Source organism: Bombus pyrosoma, linkage group LG2 (genome assembly GCF_014825855.1).
Source record: "Bombus pyrosoma isolate SC7728 linkage group LG2, ASM1482585v1, whole genome shotgun sequence".
NCBI classification, from domain to species: domain Eukaryota; kingdom Metazoa; phylum Arthropoda; class Insecta; order Hymenoptera; family Apidae; genus Bombus; species Bombus pyrosoma.
This window is the reverse complement of record NC_057771.1, coordinates 2,702,916-2,729,918: the sequence shown is the minus strand read 5'-3', so window position 1 is coordinate 2,729,918 and position 27,003 is coordinate 2,702,916. Positions and strand designations below refer to the sequence as shown.

Here is a 27,003-nt window from a genome sequence, read left to right as displayed (position 1 = left end):
TGTACAGTTCGATACAATATCGATGGCGAAAGAGATGTGCTAGGTGTGACCAGCCAGAAAGACTGTATCTGCGGCCGTAAACCGTATCTGCAATACAGATAAAATGTAAATTCGCTTTGGTACCTCAGAATTGTGACTGGCCATTCTCCAAGATATTAGTATTAGCGGTGAACTATTAAGAAGAAACTTCATAAAAACACACTTTTCCGTCGCTTTCATGATCTTTCTTACATACTTTTTTTAATCCATGTCGCACTGCTTTTTGTTACAATTTTCAATTTTATATTATTTACCATAATCGTATTGATAGTTTTGTTTTTTTAGATTCTTCTTTGTTTCCCGCCTTGCCTGTGTTCCTCGGCCTTCCTCTTACTGTCGCCATCTGTTATCTCTTTGCCCAACTTTTGATTTTGATTTTCTTCTGTCTGCCTAACCTCTTCCTTTCTTGGATTCTCTTATTTATAAATCTCCCTTGTTTCTCTTCCTTTCACCTTTCCTTCTTTCCTCCTCGTGTGTTTGCACTTTATCTTTCCTCTCTTCGTGTTACTTCGCGCTTTCCTTTCCTTTTTCCCCTCACACTTCACTTTTTCTACAGAGCACCCCGTCCGCGTGTTACCCTTGCCTCGCACCAAACCGAAAGTCCAATAGTTTTGTTTACTACTGGTCTATTATGTAGTTCTGTCAATTACAAAATATACAGTAATTAGATATTATGGTATCGACGAATTTCACATATTGTGTCTATCTTTGCAAACAGTTACAGTTGCAACAATGTCGACACAGTGACTTTTCTTGCAAGCAATGGCTGTTCAGAATAATCTTCTATTACAGGAATCCAAAACAATAAATATCGAAATGTGCATAATAAACATCATATAGCGTTTTAGAATATCATATAGTGTAGAACAATGAACCTGAGAGTATTTAACGTGCTTCCTTCACCATTTATGAAGATATTCAGCTATGTCGAGGTTATAACACTCCATTAAATTACACGATACACCGTAATGATTTGCGACTATGCACGTCTTAGATCTAATGAACTTATAATCTCGATTCTCGCTAGAGGCTAAACCGTTAAACGTTAGCAGTTATTATTTAGAATAAATGAGCATCATGATAGTATCGTAAGTGTAGGAATATTTAGTGTAAGAAACTGATTTATTAACATGATCGCCTTTCTCTGAATTCTTGAGATTATTTTTATTTTATAATATTGTTCAGTTTATGCAATTTTCAGTTTATGCAGTTTATACAATTTTTAATTGTACTTTTTGATGATAGAAAATTCCAAATGATTGTTCCTAATAAATGCGAGTTATCGACGCGTAAATAATCATACAATCAATTAATAAAGTTTTGTTCGATCGCCCACAAATTTATTTATCACATGAATAATATTACGTATCTTTCCTGCTTTTTTCAGACGTGTATCAATAATTCGGTGTCACAAAGAATACTAATGGTGCAGGAAGGACCGCACGAAAAATCTTTCAATGCAGACAGGTCGACAGTGTCTGACGCCAATTTTGGTAAGGAGTCTCTCTCCCTTTTTCTCTCTCAGTCTCAGTCTCTTATGACACATTGCATTACGAAATGATTCACCAAATTAGCCTGATGTTAATTAAATGGGGGTAATTTAGGACTACGACAGAAAATTCAACGATACGAGTATTGCTTCGTCGAAGAAATGTTAAAGTCTCGTCGAGCGATTTTTTGATCGTTACTACATATTTACACTGATATTTCCCTGTTTTTAATTAAAACTTTCCTGTTATTGACGTAACGAATATCACTGTGCACTTACATTCGAAGCGAACGAAGGATACGTACTCGCCAAGTTACGTAATTTAAAAGCAGTTGTTCAATTGCGATAATTTATTCGCATTTTGTTCTTCCGACGCGTGGAGACGAATTTGTCAAATTTATCAAAGTCGAAATTAAGGACAGTCTGCTCCCACTGATTACGGTTAACGCGTTATAACTTTTGCAATCCAAGTTTCGTTTTTCAAGTACAAAATCTCTCGATTTATCATTGAGTGAAATAGACCACGGCTCAAACTTTTATCATTTGTGCAGCTATTTACAAAGATATTGCATCTACGATAATTGCATGATTCAGAAGAGATAGTTTGTTGTTGACAAATAGAATATTCGGTACTTTTAAAACATTTATCTTCGAGACATTCTGAAAATAGAGATTAACGTTATTTTGAACTAGTGGACAGTAATTAAACAACCTGCTCGTTCACGCGCTACTGCAGCTTGCTGCGAAACTATTTCCGTTGAGGACACCCATTGCCACGATTAATTTTAGTTTTTCACGCAGCTGAAACGTAAGCGCATGTAGCGAGTTAAAGGTGCGTAAGATCCGGCGCAGCAGTTGGACGTGTGTAGTTTATGAGTCTCTTCACCTGTCTATCGTTGTTCCCCTTCCTAGACACCTTTCACTTTTAACCTCCTAATTATTGTTTATAAGCGCAAAAATGAATCATCCAACGGACGCTACGTGCTTTACCACCTTACGCGTTCGATGAAAATTTATAAATTAAAATTTATAATTTAAAATATATAAATTAGGTCGATAATCGGTATATATCGATTTTGAGAAATTAGAAGAATGATTGAATTGATATAAGTAAAGTAGAGGAGAGTATGAACAACTGTAAATTAAAGTCGATTTGATATTTGGTGGAAGCGCCGCGATAAGTAACTTCACCATGTAATCAAAAGGATTATTTGAAACTAGGATCGTAGTGTATATGTATAAACTTTTAGTTGTAGTTTACGGCAGAATAATAAAACTTTACCATATTGTATCGAACTTTACCGATAACGATATACGGTTATTGATGCGTAATTTAAGTTGTTGGTTACCTGCGATACCTATAGAAACAATAGTAAATGTGAATTTTTCTTTCGCAAAGATTTCTTTCTCTAATTCTTTTCCAATTATTAAATCGAGAATTTATCCATGTTATTTCTATGGGACACAAAATTGCACCGAGTACTATACTGTAATATATCATCAATTATTTCTGCAAAAGCTTAGATCTAAATAAGCAGCTTATAAACTCGACTCGTTCCCCCCACTTCGAACTAGGTATCGAGGTATTCACTAACTTTCCTTCCTTACAGTTATTTCTATTATTTATGGATCCGTTTACTTATCTAGATGTTAATGTCAGGAAATGTAAAAGGTCGTATTTACGATCTTTGATTTTTGAAAATCTCATCAGTCCTTACGTATGACAGAAGATCTATCGCGTATCAAAATTATGATTGGGAATCTGATTGAATAAATTAAAATAAATTTTAAATTCGGTAATATCAGTTGTCGGTTTATGCTAATGACAAATAGAGGAAGCATTCCGGTTAACAATAAATTCTGTCATTGTTCTTGTAAATTGAATGATCGGATTCATTTATCATCCTAACGGTAATTAAGGAAATAAGGAAACTATCATGTCACGAGTATTATAGAACGAAGTCCTACTCTTAGTTAAGCGAAAAACGAATCGAATACAATTTTTAATATTGTTCTATCTACGTTGATATTTTAATAATATGTTCTTCGAAACAAACTTTTACATTCATACACATAAATTCAACTACTGTGCATACACAGAACAATTTATTCTACTCTTGTTGTAATCTTATTCAAACTCATTTTACATAGAACCCGCGACTCTTATCAGAAGTGTTTTCTCCTAATTAGAATTGTAACAGGGGATTTCCTGCTTAATTGGGTGATCTTAATTTTAATTAGCTAAAGGTGTCAGTATACGTTTTGATCAGATATAAACCGCGAATAAACAGAGCATGACTCATTAAAGCATTTGTCTTTTATCATCAGAGAATAAATTATTTCCTATTTTATCCGATATATTTTAGATAAAGTTATCTCAAAATTTAGATTTTTTGAAATGTATACGTGCACACATAAAAAAATGTGTACAATTTCTCTACCTATTGTTAATAACAATAATAACATTTAAACGAAATAAATACGTCCAAAGATAGCGAAGTTCTATGCTGATGACCTAAACAGGTCTTGGCGATCTCGTGTTGTTCATACAAGTTACGCAAACTATACGCGTAAAAAGCGTCGAAATCGCTTGGATCCTCCGATTCATCATGGCTGACCACATGTGAGAAAGGCGTAGGCATTCGAGTTTCTTAAGCGACGATGTTCGTCCATACTCTATACCCACGCAACTCACGTTAGAACATTTTAGATTAGTGCTCCCAGATAACGCGCGCATGTACTCAGGGCCGTGTGTTATGAAGGAGAAATTGATACTACCTTCGATCCAAATTTGGACTTTCTTTCATTCGATTCTCGATATCCGAAACGTAAACAGGCGTTTGCGTATCACAAATGTCGAAAATTTTGCAACAATCACAATTTATATGTAAATCAATTATTTAGTGACAATAGATAATACGAATATCCGATCAACGTTCCTTTCGCTTGATTCGCGACGATCTTTATGCATGGATATTCCGTAACGTGGGCTGAGCTGTTTGTTAAATTATTTCGTTGCGATAATAGGATATTTGGTATTTGGATCACAGCAATAGATTATCCTGTTCGATCGCGTTTTTTGGTTCTCAACAAAGTCCAATACAAATGGGAGAATACGTATAACACAGTGATGTACAAATCGTTGGTATATTACATACGAAACTGATATATATATTACAGTTTTTCTTCCTAATAAAAGTAAGAATAGTAAGAATATTCTATACATTTATGAATAATTTATTTTATTAAAACGGGATTTAAATTATTTTAAGAAATAGATGGTTTATTTCTAACGAGGCACATTTTGAGCTATGTATATTTTTTTCTGTGAACAACTATGCTTCTTTGTGCGGATCTGTATTCGAAAAACTTAAACATCGCATTTATATAATTTCAAAGAAACGTAACTCGATCGAGAAAAAGAGCAACGATAACAAATCGATCCGCAGATGGTTTATATTGGATATTTACGACACATGAGTTTGTAACTTGAGAGTATCGGCAGAATAAAGAGTGTGCCGAACTGAAGTTTCGAGTTTTCGAGCGTTACTGTTATTCGAGACAACTGACGATCGAAGACGAAAATCGCTTGTTTGTCGCTTCTTTTGGCATTTCCGAGCTGGTAGCTGTACGAAACACATCGTAGTTTATATTATATAAAACATAAGACACGTATGTAGTTCATAAAGTGTTATGTATAATCCAACTCTACAATTTTCTTACCTACGCAGAAATACAGGATGAGCCTATGGTAGGAACTGCATAGAATGCTTTTTGTCGAGCTCAAGGCCTCGGCGAGATGTGAATGAATCTAAAACCTGTTCCCCTCTGCTTCTTCTTACGTGTATTCCACCTTCTTTTAGAGAAGTCAGGCACAGGCAATAAGCTCGTTGAAAGCTGCCTTAGAACCGGGTTGAATCGAGTTTGTTACACGGACTGAAATATAATCTACTTCGCGTGTATTGTCCACCGTGTAATCCTTTTTCTTCTGTCGAAGCTTCCTTTCGATACTACCTACTCGTGAAATGTTGACCGAATCGATGATTCGTGTTACTCGACGATCCCTCGAGTATCTTGTGGACTCTTGGGTTGAAAATGGGCGTAAAATTTTGTTTGTATGTTGCGAAATTATAGCTCGTGCATTGTCCAAGTAACTCTCCACACGAAGGAGAAATCATAATAATAACAGATTCCAAACTGCTTTCAATACTTTCTCCAAGTAATTATAGTGATATGGCTGTTATCATTCGTACCGAAAGTGACAACCTATTTGTTTTATTGTGCTGTTTACAGCAGAAGATAAGGTTAAAGTAGAAATAATTACAACTGAAATTAAACCTTTGTCATACTCTAATTATAAGCAAGATCTCTGCAATAACTGCGACATCGTAATAAAAGCTGAGCCACTAAAAAGTCCACCCGAGAGTGAAAGAAGATAGCACTGTTTGATAAGATCGAAACGGTTCTAGCGCGAAAAAGGAAAAAGAAAAAGAAAAACGGGCAGTCGATGGAGAGTGCGAATGATTTACATACACTTTACACCATCCCTGTTTCCATCGAGTAAGACGCTATTCGCAAATACCTACTACGGACTACGGACCTTCTCAATTCGATGTCTTTACACTCCCCACTCCAGAGCCCACGTGCATCGGTGCGTAGGCAACCCTGGCGTTTCTCGTTGCTATCGCTCCACTCGCCAGTTTCGACAGAGTCGTGCCGGTGATCGTTTCTATCGACTGATTCGTCAATTGGATACATCAGGAATACGTAGTTCGATATCGCGTGAATCGGCGTCGAAATACCAATCTTCGATCGAGTTCGGATCTCGAAAGTTTCCTTACTTTTTTGTGAAGTTAACAAAGTTTATTTAATCAATGCTTTACGATACACTCGTGATTCTTGGCTTCGTGTCTTCTTATTATGCATTTCATTTGAGGAGCGTCTTCTAGTCAGAGGTGAGTTTCTCTTATATTTTCTCATACTTTTCCTAAGATTTTTCGTAAATCGTTTAATTCTGATAACTAAGTTTCATTTCAAAAACGTTTGATGTTGAACGAAGATTGACATTTGTCGACGGATTATTTATTTTCTCATTTGTGCGTTATTATAGGATACAGCGACGATGTATTGGTCTGTTGTAAGATATAATTAGAGAAACGTTTTTTTCTTATTTTTCTTATGTGCTTGTCGGAACTTTTGACTTGGAATTTGTCCGAAGTGCTACTTTGTTGCGGCAACGCCATGTTTTGGGCCATTTACAAACGACTTGGCTCGTGTTCAGAGCAGTTTGTATCGATGTTTACACGAACAGTCCTAAAGTTCGACATTAATTAATGCCTGGCTGGAATTTTAGCCCTCTCGTCCTGTTTGAATATCTCACGTTAAATTAAGAAACTTTTATCTTTGTGGTTAATAGCATCGTAAAGTTCTTGTTTCTGTGTGCGAAGAGAGAGCTTTCACAGAGGCGTGTTCTAAATATGGATTCTTGTTTAAAGATTTATGTAGCAGATTTTCAAGAAGTAATATCTCTAGTTTTGTTCTGTGTTTCGCTTCTAAGAGGAGCTCCGCCTAGTAACCGAAGTTCCTTTGTTAATCTACGACCAATTAACAAAGCACTGGCGAAATGTCTCGCGATTCTCTTTATTTTTGATAATTCCGACGTTATAGAATTTTCTGTCCTTGAAACATATAATAGATATATCGTTGTATAAAAACGCGCCATGTTAATCCAAGAACGATTTCCTTTTATTGGAATTTCAGTTTCGACTAGAAATAGGAATTCTTCGCTTTGCGAATTGTTTACATGAAACTGAATGTCGAGAGACGGTTGGCCTTGAAGACTACAAAATAAAATTTCGAGTTTATTAGTTGATTTACCGCGTATAATTAGCATGTTAGGTGCCTATAAATCGAATAGACAAATAGGCAAGTGTGTTGAGCCTACGTTCTAAAAAAGTGTAGCAACGATGATCTCTAACTGTTCTTCTGCGAAAAAATACAAATGCGTTTCTGCGTTTCTGCGTTTCATTGATAGGTGCTTAAGGGTCGTTGATTTGGCAATTACCTATGTACATCCTAATATATGATATAAACTATAGAAGATGCATTTAATATATCCGCGATAATTATAATCATAGTAATCGACGATAAATCATAGGCGAATTCTTTTCCGTGAAATGAATTCATGGATTTACGAAATTGGAAACGAACTTGAATTATTTGTCACTCGTCATGAAAGGTATTCTTATAAATTATCTCGCCGATAATGCTAGTAGCCACTTTAATCATTTGCAAATCTTTTTACTAGAGAATTGAAATGTAATCTAATTTCGGAACGATAAATTTTTGAATAGTTAATTTAAACATTTTAGTAATTAAAACGATTGAAAAATTTGACGTTAACATTTTTCTGTTTTATTTTTTTTAATACTACATGTAACTAATTCCAAGCAATGAAAATTATCCTTTGAAAGCAGAACCATTTCAACATACACAGATTATTATTACGACGAAAGAAAGATTAGAGAATTTTTACGTGATTCTACTATTTTAAAACAGGTGTAGCGACTATTGTATATACATGTACAAAACTATTTTACCAAAACAATAGAGCAAAACAGTAGAATTGTACTAAACCATAATACTGTTGATACTATATACATTGGTTACACATGGTTTGGTAAATATTTTTCAACGTTGCACCGAGTAACCGTTGTAATCACATTGTGTTCCAAAGCACGATGCTACTTGAATCGATAGAATCAGTTATAAATCCGTTTACCTTGAGGTCGCGCATTTCGCAAAAAATATTTTACTTCGATATTTATATGGCCTAAACAGATTTTCCGACGAAAAAAATATTTCTTTCTAACAGATACGATAAAAACAGGCGGTATAAAGTATATCACGATTATGATATTATGTAATACAATTGTCGTCTTACACAATGAAAAACAGTGATTCTTGTATACCGGTTGAAAGTGATGTTCTTGATTTTTTGGAACGATAGATTATCGTCTAGATAGATTGGATTCAAATGTTAAGCTGGCAAGTCGCTTGCAGCTTATGCGATGAACAATGAACGGCAATTTGTATGTAGAAAAATGACGAATGAGCGTATAATGGATGGTCTCGTAGTTAGACGTAGGGACAGGGAGATTGTTTCTTATATTGGAAGCACAAGACGACACTACGTTGGAGAAAATTGTATTGTACGACTGCTGATCCTTATTGTCAGGTTGCCAACTCGAATATCAAACGATACACGTTCCCTTTGTATGGGCGTTAATGATGGTCTCGACCCCTTGTTTCATTCAGTCTTCTTACAATTAGACCCAGTTCAGCGAGTAGCAATCGCGTTCTCCTTTCCATATCTGATTTTTATTGCTGCATGCTTTCAGCTGCTTGTCATATTTATCCTGTTTAGTGTGCTCTGCGTTAACGAGCTTCGACTGGATCGAGGAACAGCTTGCCGATGTTAAAGGTTGGAATCTTATAGTTGGTTGAATCATAATTTATGACGATCCAGTAACATTCCCTAACTATTTCCCAAATGGCATGTCTCGAATGTAAAGAATAGTATATTCTTTCCTGGAATGTTTTTAAACATAAACGTGTCTTGATTAAACTCTTGTTCGACTTGTACCTTTCAACATGAGTAATTTGATTTTTTCTGTAAGACCGTGTAAAAAAACCTAAGTAATTTCGGGTCTCTGCAGACCCGAAAGACTTCGAAGAGATAATTACTGACGCTGACTCGCTATGCATATCGCAAAGGCGATTTGGGTGTCCCTTGAAATAAAGCGAGCATCAATGCCGGCCGTATTGATGCAGGTTATTCTATATCGGCTTCAAAGGGGAGAAAGAACGAACGGTGATTTCGCCAGGCAACCTGAACTCACCTGGGTAGATTTGTCGATCGATGACGTCATCCTCGACGACTCGGCGAAACAGCCACTCCTGTATGTACCTACCTGCGGCCGTGTACGCGTGTTCAATGCTTGTGAATAAAAAAGGATGAAACGGACGGCAAAGAAGAGACACGGCGAAGCTAGCCAATCGGGCAACGAACTCTCTGCTAGCTGATACACCTCTTTCTCTTCATCCTCTCTCACTCTTGTTCTCTCTACAGCCTTGTCTCTTTCTCTTTGTCCTGCTTTCGCTTGGTCGTGACTCCTTCTCGATTCCGCGACTGTTCGCCTCGCTCGTTCTTCCTCTCTTTCCATTTCGTCTCGACTCCCTTCTTCAACCTTCTTTGTCCCGATCTAATCTCGTGATCTCCATCTGACCTTCCTCTGGCGGAACCATGAACGTGTGTCATCCAGGCCCTAGATAACAGGGAGCAAATGAGAAGTTATCGCAGGTGCTCCTAGCGTTAATAAAAGGGTAGGGCTGCCACACAGTTGGTCTAGGTGTGGTCATGTTTGGTAATGGATCAGGATGGATTTATCCAGATTAAAGCGGCGGAGGGGGGTTCTAATTGCACGACACTCGTGAAGTGTTTATCGGAGATACTTTACGGTTTTCCAGACGGTGTTGAAAATAGATAGGTACTGTATAGTGATATCGATTGAAGTGGGGCCTGTTCGTTGATTCAAATGATGTAGAAATTATTAGATCGTTACACGTGAAATTCTCGATCAAATTTTCTACATTTATAGATTTATCGAAAACGGATGTAATCCGTAACCGATAAGATGTACCGTAAACTGCCAATCAGAATATTTCTCTTGTACGAACGTGCTAACCCAATTTTAATAATCGTACAATTGTTATTTCCACGTGTAAAGTATGAACATTTCTGACGAAAGGATTAACGTTATGATACATTAAGTTACGCTCATCAAAAGCTGAAAGATGCGTTAGAAAGTCGTAGAAATTATGAATAACGTTAGCAGTTAGACAATATCGGACGAAATTAAGCGGAATAAAGAAACTTGTAATTATGCGAAGCATCATGGGAGATGCATTTCAAAAATATTTGAGAAACCAGGACCTCCTTTAAGTTTCTTCAGATGCTGTAATACATGTTCTTTATCCGTTGAATCTCGGTCGTGTTTCTCGTATAATTAACAAGTAAACTGATTGTGCAGTTCTATGAACGTTATAATGCGGGCCAACATTCTAATTATGCGGTTTTTGCAAGTAAACACTGGTGATTTTGTTTCCCCAGCATGGGCATTATCGTTGTTACGTCGTTACTTTTCTTTCCATGCGATGCGCTATACTGCTGTTATTAGCCTCAGACGTTATTTTACGTGAATATTTGGAAAAATTGGAGAGTGATGCATTTTCATTGTCCGCCGCGTGTTCGTCCTTATTATTATTTTTTCATATTTCTTCGAGTATTTGTGTTTTCATTGCCGTTCTTAAGCCCCGTGACACGGAAATTTAAATGCTTGTTTAAAAAAAAAACTTGTCAAATTGTCAAAAAAAAATTAATCTCTAAATGAATCGATGATTGAAGTCTATAACGTGTATCCCTCGGTCGTGGCAACGGCAAACGAAAACGAGAATAAACGCTAAACTCGTTAAAAAGGGCTTCCTGGAACGCGCGATTTTTTACGATTCTTTACGAGTTTAAGCAGATTTTCCGGTAATACTACCGAAACATTGTAATGCAAAAACCATGTGAACCAAGTGTTAGATTATTTTATCGACTGACTGGCAGAATATAAATTATATTTTTATCATACCAAATTTTTCATTATACTTAGGAATTCTTGATTGACAAATTTCTAGTCATACAGCGTTCTAAACGCCCTACATCGAGCTATGCTAATAATAGGTAATAATCGCTGTTCAAATTTGAGGTATCACGATCCATCTAGCGAAATTAGTGGCGCATATCGTACGATTCATCGTAAATTCCACGACGAGAGCAGAATTACGATATCCATTGGATCTAATGGATCGATCTATTAAAGAAGTACCACCGTGCCATTTTACATGAAAGCAACGTACCTGAACGGTACGATGATCGTTTCTCTCCGCCAGCATATTTAATGCGTTTTCTTAATTACACATACACAAAGCGATCATTAGCGTGAAACGGTATAATTATGGGACGACCCTAGGCTAAACTTTACTCCGTAAAGATAGGTAATTGCGTCTATAGCACGTGTCATGCTTATGAGTTGCTTCTCTGCAAATAAAATTATCTGTACGCGTATTGTAACTTTCCTTTCGCAGCCACTTGCCACGGTCTGAATAAACGTTACGAGAAGATACATTGCGCGAGAATTAAGTGAATTAAAATTGTAGAACGTACGTAGCATTGTTACATAATAATTGAATTTGTTGTTTAATGATAGTGTAACGATATAATGACGATATTAACGTACGTTATACCGGTACAAACGCGTTCGCAGTATTTGCACTTGTTACGTTAATACGTAGTAGCTCGTTTGGTTAATTGCGTAAATACGTTATTCCTTTAGGGAGATTTACAGTGCATGGTTAGCGGTTGAGAACTCGCTTCGTTAAAAGCTGAGCACAATGGCACAATGGAAGCTAGGTTAATGATTTCACGTAGGATGTAATTAGTGCATGGTACTATTGTGACGATGCGTAAATTTAAGGTGGTTGGGGCTTCCGTCGTTTATTAAAAATTCTAATCGTGATCAATGGATAGAATTAAATGCCAGAGGCAACCATTTTCTTTGTAAATGCATATATCACTGGCGGATGCATTATCTTGCCGCTTGATATTTCTTATCGGAATAAGATCTCGACGAAAACGTGACCAGACAAGAGAGAGAGAGAGAGAGAAAGAGGTAGGGGGCGGGGAGAGAGGGGAATCTATCGTAGCAGTAATGGTTTAAGTGTAAAAACGGTAACTACGAGGCAAATTCTGACGATGAGTCACCAAAGTTTTATGGAAACACGAGTGCAACGTGCCTGACCGAATAATAGAAGTTATTTCCATGGACGATCGACATAATTGCAAAAAAGATGGAAGCTCTTGAAAAAGGTCTTCAGCCAAGGGCCACCTGACCTCGTATATACCTGCCCCTATGGGAACCTGTCCTTTGGAAGCCCATAGTTAGGGTTTCTAGTGTGTTATGGAACAGATGTCGATTATCCTCCCTCTTTGTCGTTCTTGTGTACACCTCGCGTACGTTGCCTACGATTCTCCCACGCTGAACGTATTGTCCCATCCGTTTTCCCTTTCTTCTTTTTCTTTCTTCTTTTCATTGTTTTCTTTCTCCATCGAGCGTTCGCATCGGATCCATTCAGCGTACATGCTGCCGTTAGATTTGATTTTCAACGAACTGCTTTCAGAATCGTCTGTACGATGATTGACAATTGTTGTCAGGTTATCGGGCAATGATGTAAATTCGTGTACCGATAAGTGACTTTAATTGTCACGTGTAATGGTCTCGATAAAATTGACATTTTTTATTTTACGAGATTGAATTTACTTTATCCGTAGTTTAAATCATGGAATTTTTATTGTTTTTCCGTCTTTCTCTATTCGTTCTATTACTCAACGCTTCTCCGATATTTTTCTCGCAAATTCAGTCATCGATTAATTCGAAGAACTACATAATTCGCAGCTCCGATCAGTTCCTGGCAAGGACTTCCGGTTTCGTTGGGGCTCAAGACGAGCTCGTGCAACCCGGCACCACCAACATACTCAACAATGAATCGCCAGGTAACGATCTTGCCGCTACGTAATATTTTACATGCATACCTACAAGTTCACACCAGCCGCGTTAATTCTCGTAAGCCGAGCACGTCTCATCTACAATTTCCGCGATTCTCCCACGTTGGAACGAACATTGTTCGTTTTTCGAGTTCTCGGGACAAGGCGAACGCGAAACAACCACATCCTGGTTCGTGAGTTTACATAAATCCATCGCGTTTCGCTTATCCTGAAAACTCTTAGATCTCTTTGATTTCTCTTCTCTTTTTCGCTTTTGCACTTTCTCTCTCGATCTTTTTCTCTAGACTTTGTATTCGATATCTCCGTCCAACCCGTTCTCCTCTTGGACGTGTTCGTACACAACGTAAGAAAGTACCAGCCGGTTCTTCCACATAAAAACATCCATCCCGTTATCAGAGAATTCGAGTAGAGGACAAGGAGACAAACTTTCATTGCAGTAAACGCGCCGCTAGTTATCTTGATTTGTTCCAATGGTCAATGGACTGTCCGTCTTGCTACTGCCATGTTCCTCCATCCCTGCCCAATATCTTCTTCTTCGTTTAAAATTTGTATGGACTTCGCAAATAAACATTATTCTATAGAAATACTGTACCGTCCATTCCATGTCTGAATCTTTGCCCTGTTCTTTCGTACAGCAACCAGTGAAAACATGATTTCATGTTCAACATTTGTACCAGATGTATGTTAGAAGTTGTATAAGAAATCGAGAAATCAAGTAAAATGTGTTCTTATGTTTTTCGTATGGTCAGAAATGGAAACTTATTAACTTTATGGAGTGGAATTTTGTATATGAAATAATTTGCAGATAAGATTGGTCTTATTAGAGATTGTTTATTAACAGATAAGTCGTCAAGCTATAGACATTTAGAAAAAATATTTCAGCTACTTCTATTTTCCATCAAATTTACCTTCTCGATTTATACTACCGTCTCATGGAAATACTCGATCTTTTTCCTCGTATGCCCCGTAAATATCTGGACGAGATAACCGTCGCATCAAGTTAAAAGTTAAACGCAAGGACAGCCTGTGTCTTCTAGATCATGACACGATTCTCATCGGGGCGAATGATCGCATTAGATTTGGTTCGTTTAAGACGGAATGTAGGCCTGTTGATGAAAATTCCCAGCGATCAAGAATGCTGGCTTGTTTGGTACACATTTACGTTGTTTTAAAAAAAAGACACCACGTCGCGTCGCGTTCCTGGAACACGTTTGCCAGCGTTCATTCAACGCCTCGTACTTCGCTTGGAATAGGCTGAAGTAAAAAGTTGTAATTATCACTGACTACTCTGAACGATTGCACAAACATTCTGTTGCCATCGTGCTGGCTACTAACGAGCTACGTCCACCGGGTGTTCGATTTCTGTGAAACTTAGCATGCCTGTTAAATAAGAGGAATATAAGAAACGCGTACTTATACGAGTTCTTCTTCAGCAACCACTGCGATTGAATACAGGAGAAGTGGAATATGTAGTAGTTTCAAGTCTTGTATTTCTATCATTGCTTACAATTTATCGAAGATAGCGTTGCTTGGATTAGCTGGCATGCAGAAATATGCTCTGTATATGGAAAGTGAGTTTGAATATCTTGGAATATTTCCGATATCTAGGAATTTCTAAACGAGATTCTCTGTATGGAAGCGATCGAAGAAACTATAATGTCAAAGCGATCCGAAATAAAAATATCTTATTTTTAACCACGGAAGGTGTTTGTTAAACCTTTAGTATTTCGATGTTATCATATTTCATATCCGGTTAACTATATCGATTGTATCGATCTAAAAACATCACGCGATAACCCAAATTTATGGAGCGTTAGATCCTCGTGAACATTTCAATCCGACATTCCAAAACATTTTCGTCCGTCGATTAAATTAAAAACGAAGAACGTAGTCTCCGATCTGGTACGATTCTTGGATCGGCAAATCCGCTTTCTACGCGAGCGATTCGCTGTGGGCTATGGCAGTTCTTTCGAAAAAAAGACCAGTCGAGGACAAGCGGTCGATGTTCGAAATCATGAATCTGTGTCAGACGACGAGCGTGTTCGAGGACGCTCGAAATCTCATAGTTTTACTTTCTACGGTCCAAGTAAACGAAAAAATAGTGTAGAGATAAAAGATTAAAACCAAGAAAGGAAGACGACGACGGCCGAAATACCGTGGCACCGATTTCGTTCGGCTGGTTGTCTCATGGATAACGAGGAATCATCGAATCGAATATCGATTTATCCTTTAGCTTTATACATGGTGGATACAGTAACCGTGTGTTAACATCGGATGGTATATCGAGCAATAAAATGGAACCGGTTCTTCGAATTCGCAAAAGGAAAGATACGTTTTCTGGACTCGTCATCGTCCACGCAGAGATGCTCATTTTTGCGGCAAATATAGAAGAGAAGATCGCTGAATTATGGTTATGTTAGAATTACAAGGAATTAGAAATTAAACTAGGATTATGTTATGAATTATGAATTATGTATCGCACAGCGAGAAACGTTACGTATCACGTCGAAAAAATGAATTTTGGTAAATGATATTGAAGTTTACGAGAGTTGTTAACGAATTGAAGCTGTATGGGAAAAGCGATGGGGAAAAAGATTATCGAGTGAAAGTTGCCGGGTTAAAAGTGTTGAAACGTTGCTCCCTAATGACGCGAAACATAAATTTTGGAAACTTTTACTTGGCTAAAGTTTACTTGAAAGCTTAGTACTTCGACTTGGAACAATTTCCTCGGGTCCTATTGCAAACGGTGATTATATTTTAAAACAAAATAGACAATGGGCTCTAACGAAGGACGGCAGCCGTATTTTAAACCAAGTTATGCACGTTCATCATCAATTGCAGCGACCATTCATGTTCTCATGTATTGCAAGCTGTGAAAGTCAATCAGATGACGGAGCTATTTTCGTCTTACCTTCGGTAAATAATGGTTTACGTACTTTCAATTTCTTCCATACTGTGATATCTGACAATAAAAAATTTTTGAAATCTTGAATTCAAATAACGGTCGACCAAACCTTAACTTTGCTTTTGCCTCTCTTTGATAAAAGAGAAGATATTATTGAAGTTATTCGATATTTCCAAAGTTTCATTTATTACGTGGAAAGTACAATAATACGTAGTCTGTAAAATAGAATACTCGTCAACGTTAAGAAACGAATCAGTGGTTGGCTAGTAATGGGATATCTTAGGACTGGACTGTACGTTTCGCGAATAAACGACTATCGCGATCTTCTCGCGCGATTTTTTCTCTTGGCGCCTGTCGAAGATCAGAGACCCAATCACCCACATTTTACGGTCAACTTACTTTCGCTGGTTTTAATAGCGCAACTCCACAGCAGCATGCAAATGCATGCAGCAATACGCACGCTGCTTTTAACCTCTTGCACCTCCGTTTGTAACCAAAGGATGCAAGGCTAACCACGTATCCGAGCGGATGTAACGCGTAAAAATATTGCCGCTAACACACCGTTCGATGAGTTTTCGTGTTTAACCGCTGCTCCAGCCATGATGCACCAATGACTTTCCTCGGAGAATACAAATTTATGAACGAACTTGAGAAAAATTCTATTTGCGCGTACATCTTTAATTTTATAACATCGATGTATCGTTATTACGTTTTTAGTTACAAAAATTCCTTATAAAATTACGATGTTTCGTGAATTTTCCCAAAGATAGGCTTACGATGTTACTCGTTCTCGTTTCAAACACGCAATTCGATTAAAACCGATATTTGAGTAATTCGCTATAAAGTAGAAAACTAAATCGTCTCCTCACCGTCTCCTTGGTTAATAACTATCTGGAGACTCGGGCTGGAACATGGGACTTGTGCAACCGTGCCATACGTCGTATTTCATATTTTACAGCTTATAGCTAGCCTGTGCAGACACACGGCCATAGCGTTCTACTCCAGGCAGATTTTTCGCACGGGCTGCCAGCGTGTACGTACGCACGCGGCTGCTTCGAAGGCATGTCCAAAGCATGTCTAAACGTCGACTGGAATAAAGTCCGGTATGCACCCGGCCGTAACTGTAATGCATCTCGCGTCACCTATGATCTCGCACCGTTATGTTACCTTGAAATAGGTGAGTAGCCAGTTGGTGGCTGTGGCTCGGCCCGTAAACCCGACCTGCAAATTCGAACCGCAAACTTCGCTCACTGTTTGATAAACGACAGATATTCGTTCTTGAAAGCGGACCGATGCTTACATATACGTTCCGTGGGAAGCGGAAAAAAGCTAGAACAGGCGGAAAAAACGAGAGCGTGGAAGAGAGACGAACGCGCGACGGGAAGCTGGCTCGACAGGAAGCGGCCGTTTCCGGTGTTCGGGACGACATCCTGATGATGAATCTATTTCCGAAGGAGAAACAGGCGGGGGCGAGACTCCTAGCTGACTGGTGGGGGTGTGGAATGGAGTTTTCGGTGCACGATCGTATGAATGAAAAGTCGAGTCGAGCAGGAAGCCAATCAGCTGGTGCATCGTGTCTGGCTTCGTTCTACCTCGCTGGCTTTTCTCAAAACGGCGCGTGGGTGTCGTTTTTCTTTCTTTATAACTCGACGAGATTTAATCGGTGGCTCTGGCCAGTCGCGTTACGTGTTGCTGTGTTTCCATGAAATCGTGACGATCGAACGGGTTTATGAGAACGATCGCGTTGTTCGTCGTTAGTTCGATACGTGCTGTTGTGATTCGCCGCGAGAAGTTGCACAGAGGATGGGTCGGTATTTTGGTTTCGGACGCTATAGCGCGAGAGAAGGCTGGAGAGAAGGGAGAAGGATGGAGAGACGTGGAAGCAGCTTTGACGTCGCTCGTAGGATTTGGGCAAAGGGACGGATTAAAACGAAGGTGATATCTCTCGATTTGTCTAATTGTAATGGTGTGGATTAGAAAGACGTGTTTGTGATGCTTTTGACGTGTTACACCTAGGGAGGACTCAAACTGCTAGGAATTGTTGTTTCATATAGGCGTTTATATCGTGGCATTTGTAGCGTGATCATTAAAAGTTGCGCTAAATATATGAGCTATATACATATAACTACAAGCATTATCTGAATTTTTTGTGAAAATCAAGATTCGTGTTGAAACGCCCGTATCGAATGGACTGGTAGATTTGCCGCAATCAAAGGCCTCGGTATTCTATGTTTTATATTATAAGTATAATGTTCGTTTCAAAAAAGGCTATTAGACGCCTTAATTCGACTCGAGGAAGCGCAAGAAGATTTATAACTCGTGCGCAAAAAATGGTAATTACCTTTGCAATCTGAAACGTCTGTCTCGACCGTGAGGTAATGATATGTTTGAAAAGCGATATATAACTCAAATATAGTCTGGCGAAAGTCGAGAGAAATTTTATTAATACTCGTTGATATTGTTTATCGTTCGATTAAAAAATGCGCTAATCTCGTCCTCTGAGCGCTCGTACTCGCGGAGAAAGCTCTAGTTAATTTTTAATTTTGTAAAATAGGTATGGAAAGTTACAGAACACCCTGAGATATAAATTAACTAAGCGTAACGTCAAGTAGAAATGCGCGGTACTCGTTGAAATTATCAGCAGTTGGGATATGAACTGAATCAGACTGACTGTAAATAACCGGTAATGATAACGTAAAAAGATTTCATTACGTTTTCACCAGCAGTTGATGTGTAGCAGTGGTTGATATGAAAATGATAAATTCTCGCCTTAAGAAAAGGTAACGCGTAATATTCGAACAGCTACAGATCTGATTTGCAACTATAGTTGGTCGGCTCTATTTGACGCGAATCGTTGGACGACTTCGTTAACAGACGCGATCCGTGAACGGCGATCTTTCTAAAAGCGTCGTAATTGCGACCGGATGCGTGGAACGTCTCGAACGCGGCGCGTACGTGTGCGCTTCGTCTAGGAAAAATGCGCGCCACTTCGTCGCGACATGTGCTCTATGTGATATACACTTATATGGCCGGCCGGGACACGTGGGCAACGCTACATGCGCTTTTTTCCCTGTCTCCACACCCTGTTCCCTCTTCTCCAATCCTAGAACATTGTGCCGGTGCTGCCTACATAACGGGTGATACTTATCAAATCAGAATAAATTGGCGAAAGAAATTGAACAGCGATTTGAATTTTTTTCCTTGAGATTTGATCGTAAAGGATAATTTTGTTTCGGAACGTTAGAAGGATATATGTATTTAACAATGAACGCCGAGAAATCTACTTACATCGAACGCAATTCATATGGGCAATATTTTTAGACGATGTGCAAAACAAATCGAAACAGTTCACCGATCGCTTTAATGGCCCATAAATTCGTAAATTGCGTTGCTTCGTACGGTGACATAAATAATACGCTTTTTTCTGTTTTATTTTTTTCAATTCGCGAATCAGTGAAAATATATGTTTAATACCTTATGCTTAATACCTCTAGCAGCCTCATAAACTATAAGAAGCTCTTTAATCTCAATGTTACTAATATACATTAACGTCGCGGTTTTCAGTGGTCGTATTAATTCTCGTCGGTTATGATTAATAGAAATAATCATGGTAAAGTATCTTCTGAGTATATCGTGGTACGTGGTTTAAATGTATATTGGTAATATCCTTAATATTCAATACTGACCTTTCACTTCGGACTAAGCGTGGGTTCTTGACTAATTGCGTATAGAATATTTCTATCGAGCCTGATATTTTGTTGAATACTCCATTTCGTATCCAGAAATACAAGTTCCGATCGAATAACATTTAAAAAAAGCCGGCACCACGCGATTCCTTGTGGAAAACTGAAAAAAGAAATACAGAATCAAACTTTTTCTTTTCTCGGCAGAGTTTTTCAGAAAACCGAAATTGAAAATTTATCAACTATGCTTGAACGTGGCTAATTCTGGACATGGTGGGCAGTAAATAATCGACAGGAGGTTATTCTACGTATGAAAATAAATAAAATAAGAAAATGTAGAATAACATTTTTTCGTTTAAGAAAATTCATTTCCAAGGAAATAGAAATTTTATTTTCAAGAAAATAGAGTTTGAACGTGTTTAGTTAAGAATCGGGCTAATACACGTGTATGATAAATTTTCAATTCTCTAATTTTTTTCTCGGAAGCAAAGCGTCTTGTGAAAAAATTGCATTCTACATTCGACTTACTTTCATACGTAGAATGATCTCTTGACAATTGAAGTATTTTCTCGATTTCCTCGAAAACTAAGCCGAGGATGAAAAAGTTTGATTCTATATCCTTTTTATTTTTCCACAAAGAATCGCGTCGTGCTGGCTTTTACATGTTTGTTTTTGTCTGATTTTATATTTTCACTCTTTGGCCTGTATGATGATTGGATAAAAGCGAGGAAGTTATTTATCTCAGTCATATAGGTTTAACCGGAGCCAGTTGAGGTAATTAGTCGTAAAAAAGAGAAACGCGATTGCGATCATTGGACGCGTAGTGATTATCGAAGAAAACGTATCGAGATACGAGGAGAGATCGCGGCATGAAATGACGAAGGGCGTCGGTTATTATTAATCGTTGTTCGCAAGAGAGACATCGAGGAGGAAGTGGTGCATGAACGCGATCGTTGCTGGAACTTGAGAGAGGGCCGTGGGCAAAACGATCGCTCGTTTTTGAGACGCTCGATATGGGTGGATGTAACTCGAAGCTGGGAACGGGTAACGCACTTTCGACCGTAGCCGTTAAGGCGTAAAAGCGTGGTAGTGATAAAGTTGGCGTGAGTAGGAGAGAGACTTGTCTTTCGTCCGCAGAACGATACCTATAGGAAACGTTGCTAAACGTTCCTGGAATGCTGGGAAAATGATCGTTCGATGATCCGAACTTTTAATAAACTTTATGCGTCTCTTTGTTCATTGTGATTCGAGTTTTGATACAATGTCTTCTTTCGTTCCTTCTTCTATATTTCTTTTTAACTTTCATATGAATTCATATGAATTCTAGAGTATTAATACAAATGTATTTCTATTAATACTTATTAATTAGTACTTTTTATATATAATATTAATTATTTATAAAGGCACATGGAAATTACGTTTAGTTGTTAATAACGATATATCGTTTATCGATAAAAGCGCAGCAGTTGCAAGTCATGAATATCTTACAAGAGGAAACTTATTCGGTTGCAGTCAATCGTATCTATTCGCTTATGTAATCTCGATATCATCACTTTTTTTCAGGCTATCGCGATGCGTCTGTTCAAACGACAGTGTTCTGATACCAGTCCACAGCTAGTTTCGGCTACTCCATTATCTCAGGATGGAACAGCGCCTTTGACAGTGGCAGAGGAAAATTTCGGTCGAAGTAGTAAAAAACTGCACAAGGAAAACGATGGATTAGGTCGGATGTGCATGAAGGAAGACGATAGCGAATCACCGTTCTCGAAACCGTCGTCGTCGGAATCTTGCGCTTCGAATCGAAAAGGTAACGACTAAATACCGTAGTAAAATCGTAGGATACGACGTAGAATGAGAATTAACGTATCGAATCTGGTTTACGTCACAGGAATTTCGACATGGGGCAGAAAAGTAGGTCGAAGATGGGATCAGCTAAAGAGATCGGACAGCTCCGAATTGCTTTCGGTTTCAGGCCGACGAAGACGATGGAGTCCGAATCGGAAAGGCGGTGTAACAGACGAGAAAGAAAACGTAAATATATGCTACCTTCGTTCATTTCATTTGACTCAATAACTAATTAAGGCTGATTCAGACATTGCCACTACGGTAAGGTAAGTAGCAAGGAATTTAATATATTGCAGTTTTTGAACACTGAAATTTAGTCAAGTAGCTTAGTGAAACGATCAGTTAAGTCGATTCAAATGTTTAAATTTTTTGGTCAAATAAGCCGCAATTGGTCGCAGTCCAAATTTATATTTTTTAATGCTAGGGAGTTTGGTAATTATACTGGTTTATAGGCACAAACTGTTTTTCAAACAATCTCGAATATTTTTTTAAATCAGCTAAATAGAAAAAATTTTTTGGGAAGGTTGAAGAAAATAAGTAAAATCATTAAATTTTGGGTTTCTATCAAATATTAATAAGCAAATATATGTGCGATATTATGGCAGAATATTTTCCCATCGTTATAGTATTAATTATTTGATATTAGTTGTGTATTGTTTAACTGTTAGAGTTTAACAAGTTTAAACAATATGTTTTTAATAATGTTCCTATAGTTATATTAATAAAATCATTATCATATTTTCGCCCATATTCTCTTCTTTTCTCTTACTTGACCAGAAAATCTAAAAATTTGGATCTACTCGACTAAACCCTTTTATTACATTAGTGGACGTGCTTTAAACGTTTAGTAGTAAGTTGCTTACTTTTCGCTGCTGCCGCAGCGGCGGAGTGTCCATGAGGATTTTTCCACGTACAAAAAAAAGAAAAAAAAAAAAGAAAAAAGTAAGTTGCTTACTTGTTACTTATCACTTGACTGGCCATATCTGAACCTTTTGAGTATCTCTTTTTTGTATCGTAACCATGTATCGTATTATACATAAGCAAATTTTTATCACATAGTTGTATTATTGTACCTTTTACATTAAAATCTTTTAAGTAGTTGAAGAAAATATTTTACGGATAAAAATTATATACAGAGGTCACGTCTTTATTCGCATCTTCTTTCGATCTAATGCTATATATGTGATTTGATGGAAATCGTGATTTCCAGGGTATCAGTGGTTCACCTGAATTACCAAAGCCAAAGAGAATTTCCAGAGTGGAGTCGTTACGGAATTTGTTCAAAAGCGGCGAGCGAGGTAGCGGCTTCTTGAACAGCGACGTGTCAGCTAGAAATGTGACGATACAAGAGGAGGATGTTACCTGCATCAGTCATTATCCGATGGAGAAGGCTTTGAGCGAGGGTGCCATAAAGAGTGTCTCCTTTCGTGGGAGCTTGGACGATAGTCGACTAGATCGCGGAACGATACTTAACGAGAAAAAGAAGCAGCTCAGTCGCAGCATCCAGAACCTTCAGGAGCAGCACCGAGTTTTAGATTATATTTTGAAGAACCAGGATATGCTTAAGACTCAAGAGGGAACGACTTTCGCGAGAGAAACGTTGGAAAAAGTCAGAAGAAGTACGAGTCCTAAACGACGAACGAGTCAGACTACGACGGATGATGGCAAGAGCAATGTTTCCACGCAAACCCGAGACTTTTTCAATAACCATCTTAGCAATATTAAGAGGAATCTGTTCAACGTTCGCGCAAGTGGCAGTGATTGTGACAGGTGAGTGGATTCTTTCATATCTTGTTTATGTTCGTTGATTGCTTCCACAGCCATTGATTATATTTAAACATGCTTATTTATGCATACTAAGAAGCTACTTTTACTTTGGTACACGGTGCGCTTAGCTATGCAGTCTTACATTTCTCGAGACCACTTCCTTTAAGTTTCTTCTTTCAGTTACAGAGCCGACAATCACAGACCTTACTCAGTGACTGGCCTGGAGGAGCTGATGAGCAATCTGCGATTAGGATGTGACGAAAGTGGTTACGATTCCGACAGCACGCGAGCTGGCGCCGATTCTCCAGACAGTCAGAACTCCGTTCCAGCGATGTTAAAACCCCGTAGTTTCTCCATAACGTCGGACGATTACCATGGCATCGATCTATCGTTACCAGTCAGCACACCGATAAAACAAGACGTGACAACGGGAACGGAAGAAAACGAATCGGGTCCTTCTCGCCTCGACGACACCGTCATCATAAACAAAAGTTTATTCAGCGAATCGGTAACGACGAACATAACCACAGTAGCTTCAGATGGAGACAGCACGGACAGTTGCGATGAGGATACTTTCGTAGAATTTACGGAATATTCTGTGAACTGTACGGTCGGACAAGCAAAATCTAGCATCGCAGCATCTACGTCAGAAAGATGCGACGGTGGAACGTCGAAAGTATCTTTGAGTGGAAATTTCGAAGATAAAAGAACATCCTCGACCATATCTGTGAGCAACGAACTGTCGAAGATAGCGGAGAGAAAGTTGTTCGCGAAGCCGATACAAACACTGCAATTGTCGCAAGCGATGAAGGTGCAGAATTTACAAAAGTCCCAGATACCGTTAAAGTCTCGGAAGCACATCGACTCCAGCGTGTTGAATTTGTTGGATAACGCGGCATCTCCGTGCAAGGATAGTCCACCAGCGACGAAAATTTGCATGACACTTGTTAATAGCCCCCTGCAGTACTATAGTCCAAAGAGGTCGCGGTCGAACATGGGACCGGATGATCCCGAGGTTGTCCATTGTAGAAACAAAATAAAAAAATCCGAACAAATAACTAAAGTCGATCATGCAACGTCAATTCCACCAACATCAGCGAAGACCTTGGTCCGTCGAGAGCTGAAGACTATGAAATTGTTCGTGGAGAAATCTGGGAACCTTGGCATTTCCGTAGAAAGGAAAGAAGCTGTTAGACCTTTCTATGTGATTTCAAAGATGGACGTAAATGGAGTGGCAGCTAAATCGAAGCAATTTCGAATCGGTGACGAGATCGTTCGGGTTTGTGGACGTAGACTGCGTGGGATGTCGATCCTCGAGGCTAGAAGCGCGTTAAAAACATGTTCGGGTACCGTGGAATTGCAGATAGCCAGAGAACCAGCTTTCGCTTTCGGTGAAGAGCTAGGTGACACGTGGGGCGACATTCTTGTACGCACTCGAAGCGACTCCGAGGTGTGGACGCTGAAACAAGAAAATATGAATGAAAAAATGGAAGTTGATATTTCCGATTCCATAAATGTACGACAAGAAACACCTTCTCAGTGTAAAATAATCGGTGTCATGATGAAGGGTGGCACGAACTTATCCGCAAGTTCTATGGAACGAACGAAAAGCGAAAGTGAAGCAATTGTGAGAAAAGAACCCAGCGAAAAGATGACTGGCATGAGAAAATTTCAGGTAGTGCGAAAGCGAGCTGTCATTCCGGTTTCCTGTTCGCGTAGGGCGACTAGTTTGTCCATGAATTTGTTGACCATCACCTTGGAAAAGGGTGCTTCGAAGAAATTAGGCTTTTCTATAGTAGGTGGATCTGATAGCAACAAAGGATCCATGGGTATTTTCGTGAAGGATATCATGGCTGGTGGCCAGGCGGCCGAAGAAGGAACTCTGAAAATCGGAGACGAGATTCTAGCGATCAATGGAATATCGATGGACGGATTGACGCACGCGAAAGCGTTGCAAACCTTCAAGGCTGCCAAAGCTGGGAAAATGGTTCTTCACGTGGGTCGTAGAGACCCCACGCACAAACGGTCGGGTTACAAACGATAGAGAGAATTTTGGTGTATATAACTCTGGGTTAGTTTCGGTGCTTTGCTTCTTTAACCAATTATCTACCGCACTGCTTTCCACTTACGTAACAGATCTTTGCCTTTTGATATTTTTAACTAATAACAAATATAATTCAGCTTTAAATTTAGTACCGAATTTAAAATTAACTTCTCCGAACCTCTATTTTATATTTCGATATATTAAGCAAAAACTACTTATATTACAGATATATCATTCAGTCGAAGTCGTACGATTGCCTGGATAGACTAACGGAAACTGGAGACGAATAAGAAATTCGAGAAATCAATCACGGACAATCATCAAAATCACGTTATATCTAATTTTTTTAAATGAAATCCATCGAAGATTGAAGTATTATCTTTTCTCGTTTTTGTAAGTAAAAAGACGATGTATATATTTCATGTACGATAAAGCACGTTCTTATGATTCCTCGCCATTGTAATATAGATTAGTAACTATCACATTTCATTTTCGACGAGTTTGATATAAACAATCGATGTATTTTCTTTTAACGAAAATTTACATACCAGTGATCGATTTGTAATCAATATGGCAATTCTCTTCTCATGTATTCGTTATTCTTATGTAAATGAATTCATTTTCTTAAGATGATTATTGTGATATTGGTTGACTATTACTAACTTTTGTTTTAGACTAACGAGATTCATTAATTTTTTTTATTTGATAAACAATTGATTTGTAAACGTTGTGTTTCTACTATGATAAGCTTACATTAATTATTTAAACAATCAAATTCGTTGCAATATACAGTAAGTTAAGTAGTAAAGCTAAGAGTAAGAAACATACGCGTTGATCTTTGTTATCGGTTCGTGTCAAAATTATAGTTCGGAATTATACTCGACTTTTATAAAAAAAAGACTGGTCCATTTAAATGCATCTTCGTTTATGATATCATAATCATAAAGATCAATGATGATTATAACTATAATTGTAACAGATCACTGTACATAGTCATATCCTGTTAGATGTAGTACGCTAACACTTCGGATCATGGCTGTTCAATTTATTTGTCAGTGTAGCACGGATTTCACCTATGTTTTGTTTAAAAAACAAATGTTTGTTTAATACGAGCTATACGCAAGTTCGAGTGGAGATTTATTAATTCGAATGAGTACTCATCATTTACTTATTACTCAATTATGTCGTAAACGTAGTATTTAGTTGGTTAATAATGTAACAAAGCTACTGACTGACATCTAGAATGTCTACCTGAGAAAAATGCTGTGATATTCATTGTAGTCGTATTAGCTGCTATCGTACAAACTGTATTTAAAATAAATCTGGTTTTGTTGATAAATGAATGTACACAGTTAATTTGCTTTCTCCGTTCCATAATCTTTTGACTAACATATATCTTTAAGTGATTTCTTTATTAAGGACGTAAAATGAATAATTAATGTAAAAGTACCGTACAATTGTCTTGATTTTTGTATTAATTGGATACAAAAGTTCTATCGTACAATGACGAAAATTCTAAGAAATTTATAAAGTTCGCATATATTGTAAGAAAGACTACATAGA

General features: G+C 38.1%; 1 protein-coding gene across 10 annotated transcripts; it reads left to right on the top strand.

Moving 5' to 3' along the window:
* Positions 1-1,447: 1,447 nt before the first annotated feature.
* Positions 1,448-26,982, top strand: LOC122574112. Of its 10 annotated transcripts, none has more exons than XM_043741297.1 (7): positions 1,448-1,532; positions 13,087-13,184; positions 21,348-21,591; positions 21,673-21,815; positions 22,840-23,399; positions 23,583-25,421; positions 25,667-26,982. In XM_043741297.1, exons 1-7 carry the CDS (start codon positions 1,463-1,465, stop codon positions 25,728-25,730), a joined length of 3,018 nt encoding a protein of 1,005 aa, XP_043597232.1. In that variant the 5' UTR covers positions 1,448-1,462; the 3' UTR covers positions 25,731-26,982. The 10 variants fall into 10 exon arrangements, with proteins under 10 accessions (XP_043597232.1, XP_043597223.1, XP_043597262.1 ...); XM_043741288.1 differs by having other exon boundaries at positions 23,577-25,421; XM_043741327.1 differs by having other exon boundaries at positions 23,577-25,467.
* The last annotated feature ends 21 nt before the right edge of the window (positions 26,983-27,003 follow it).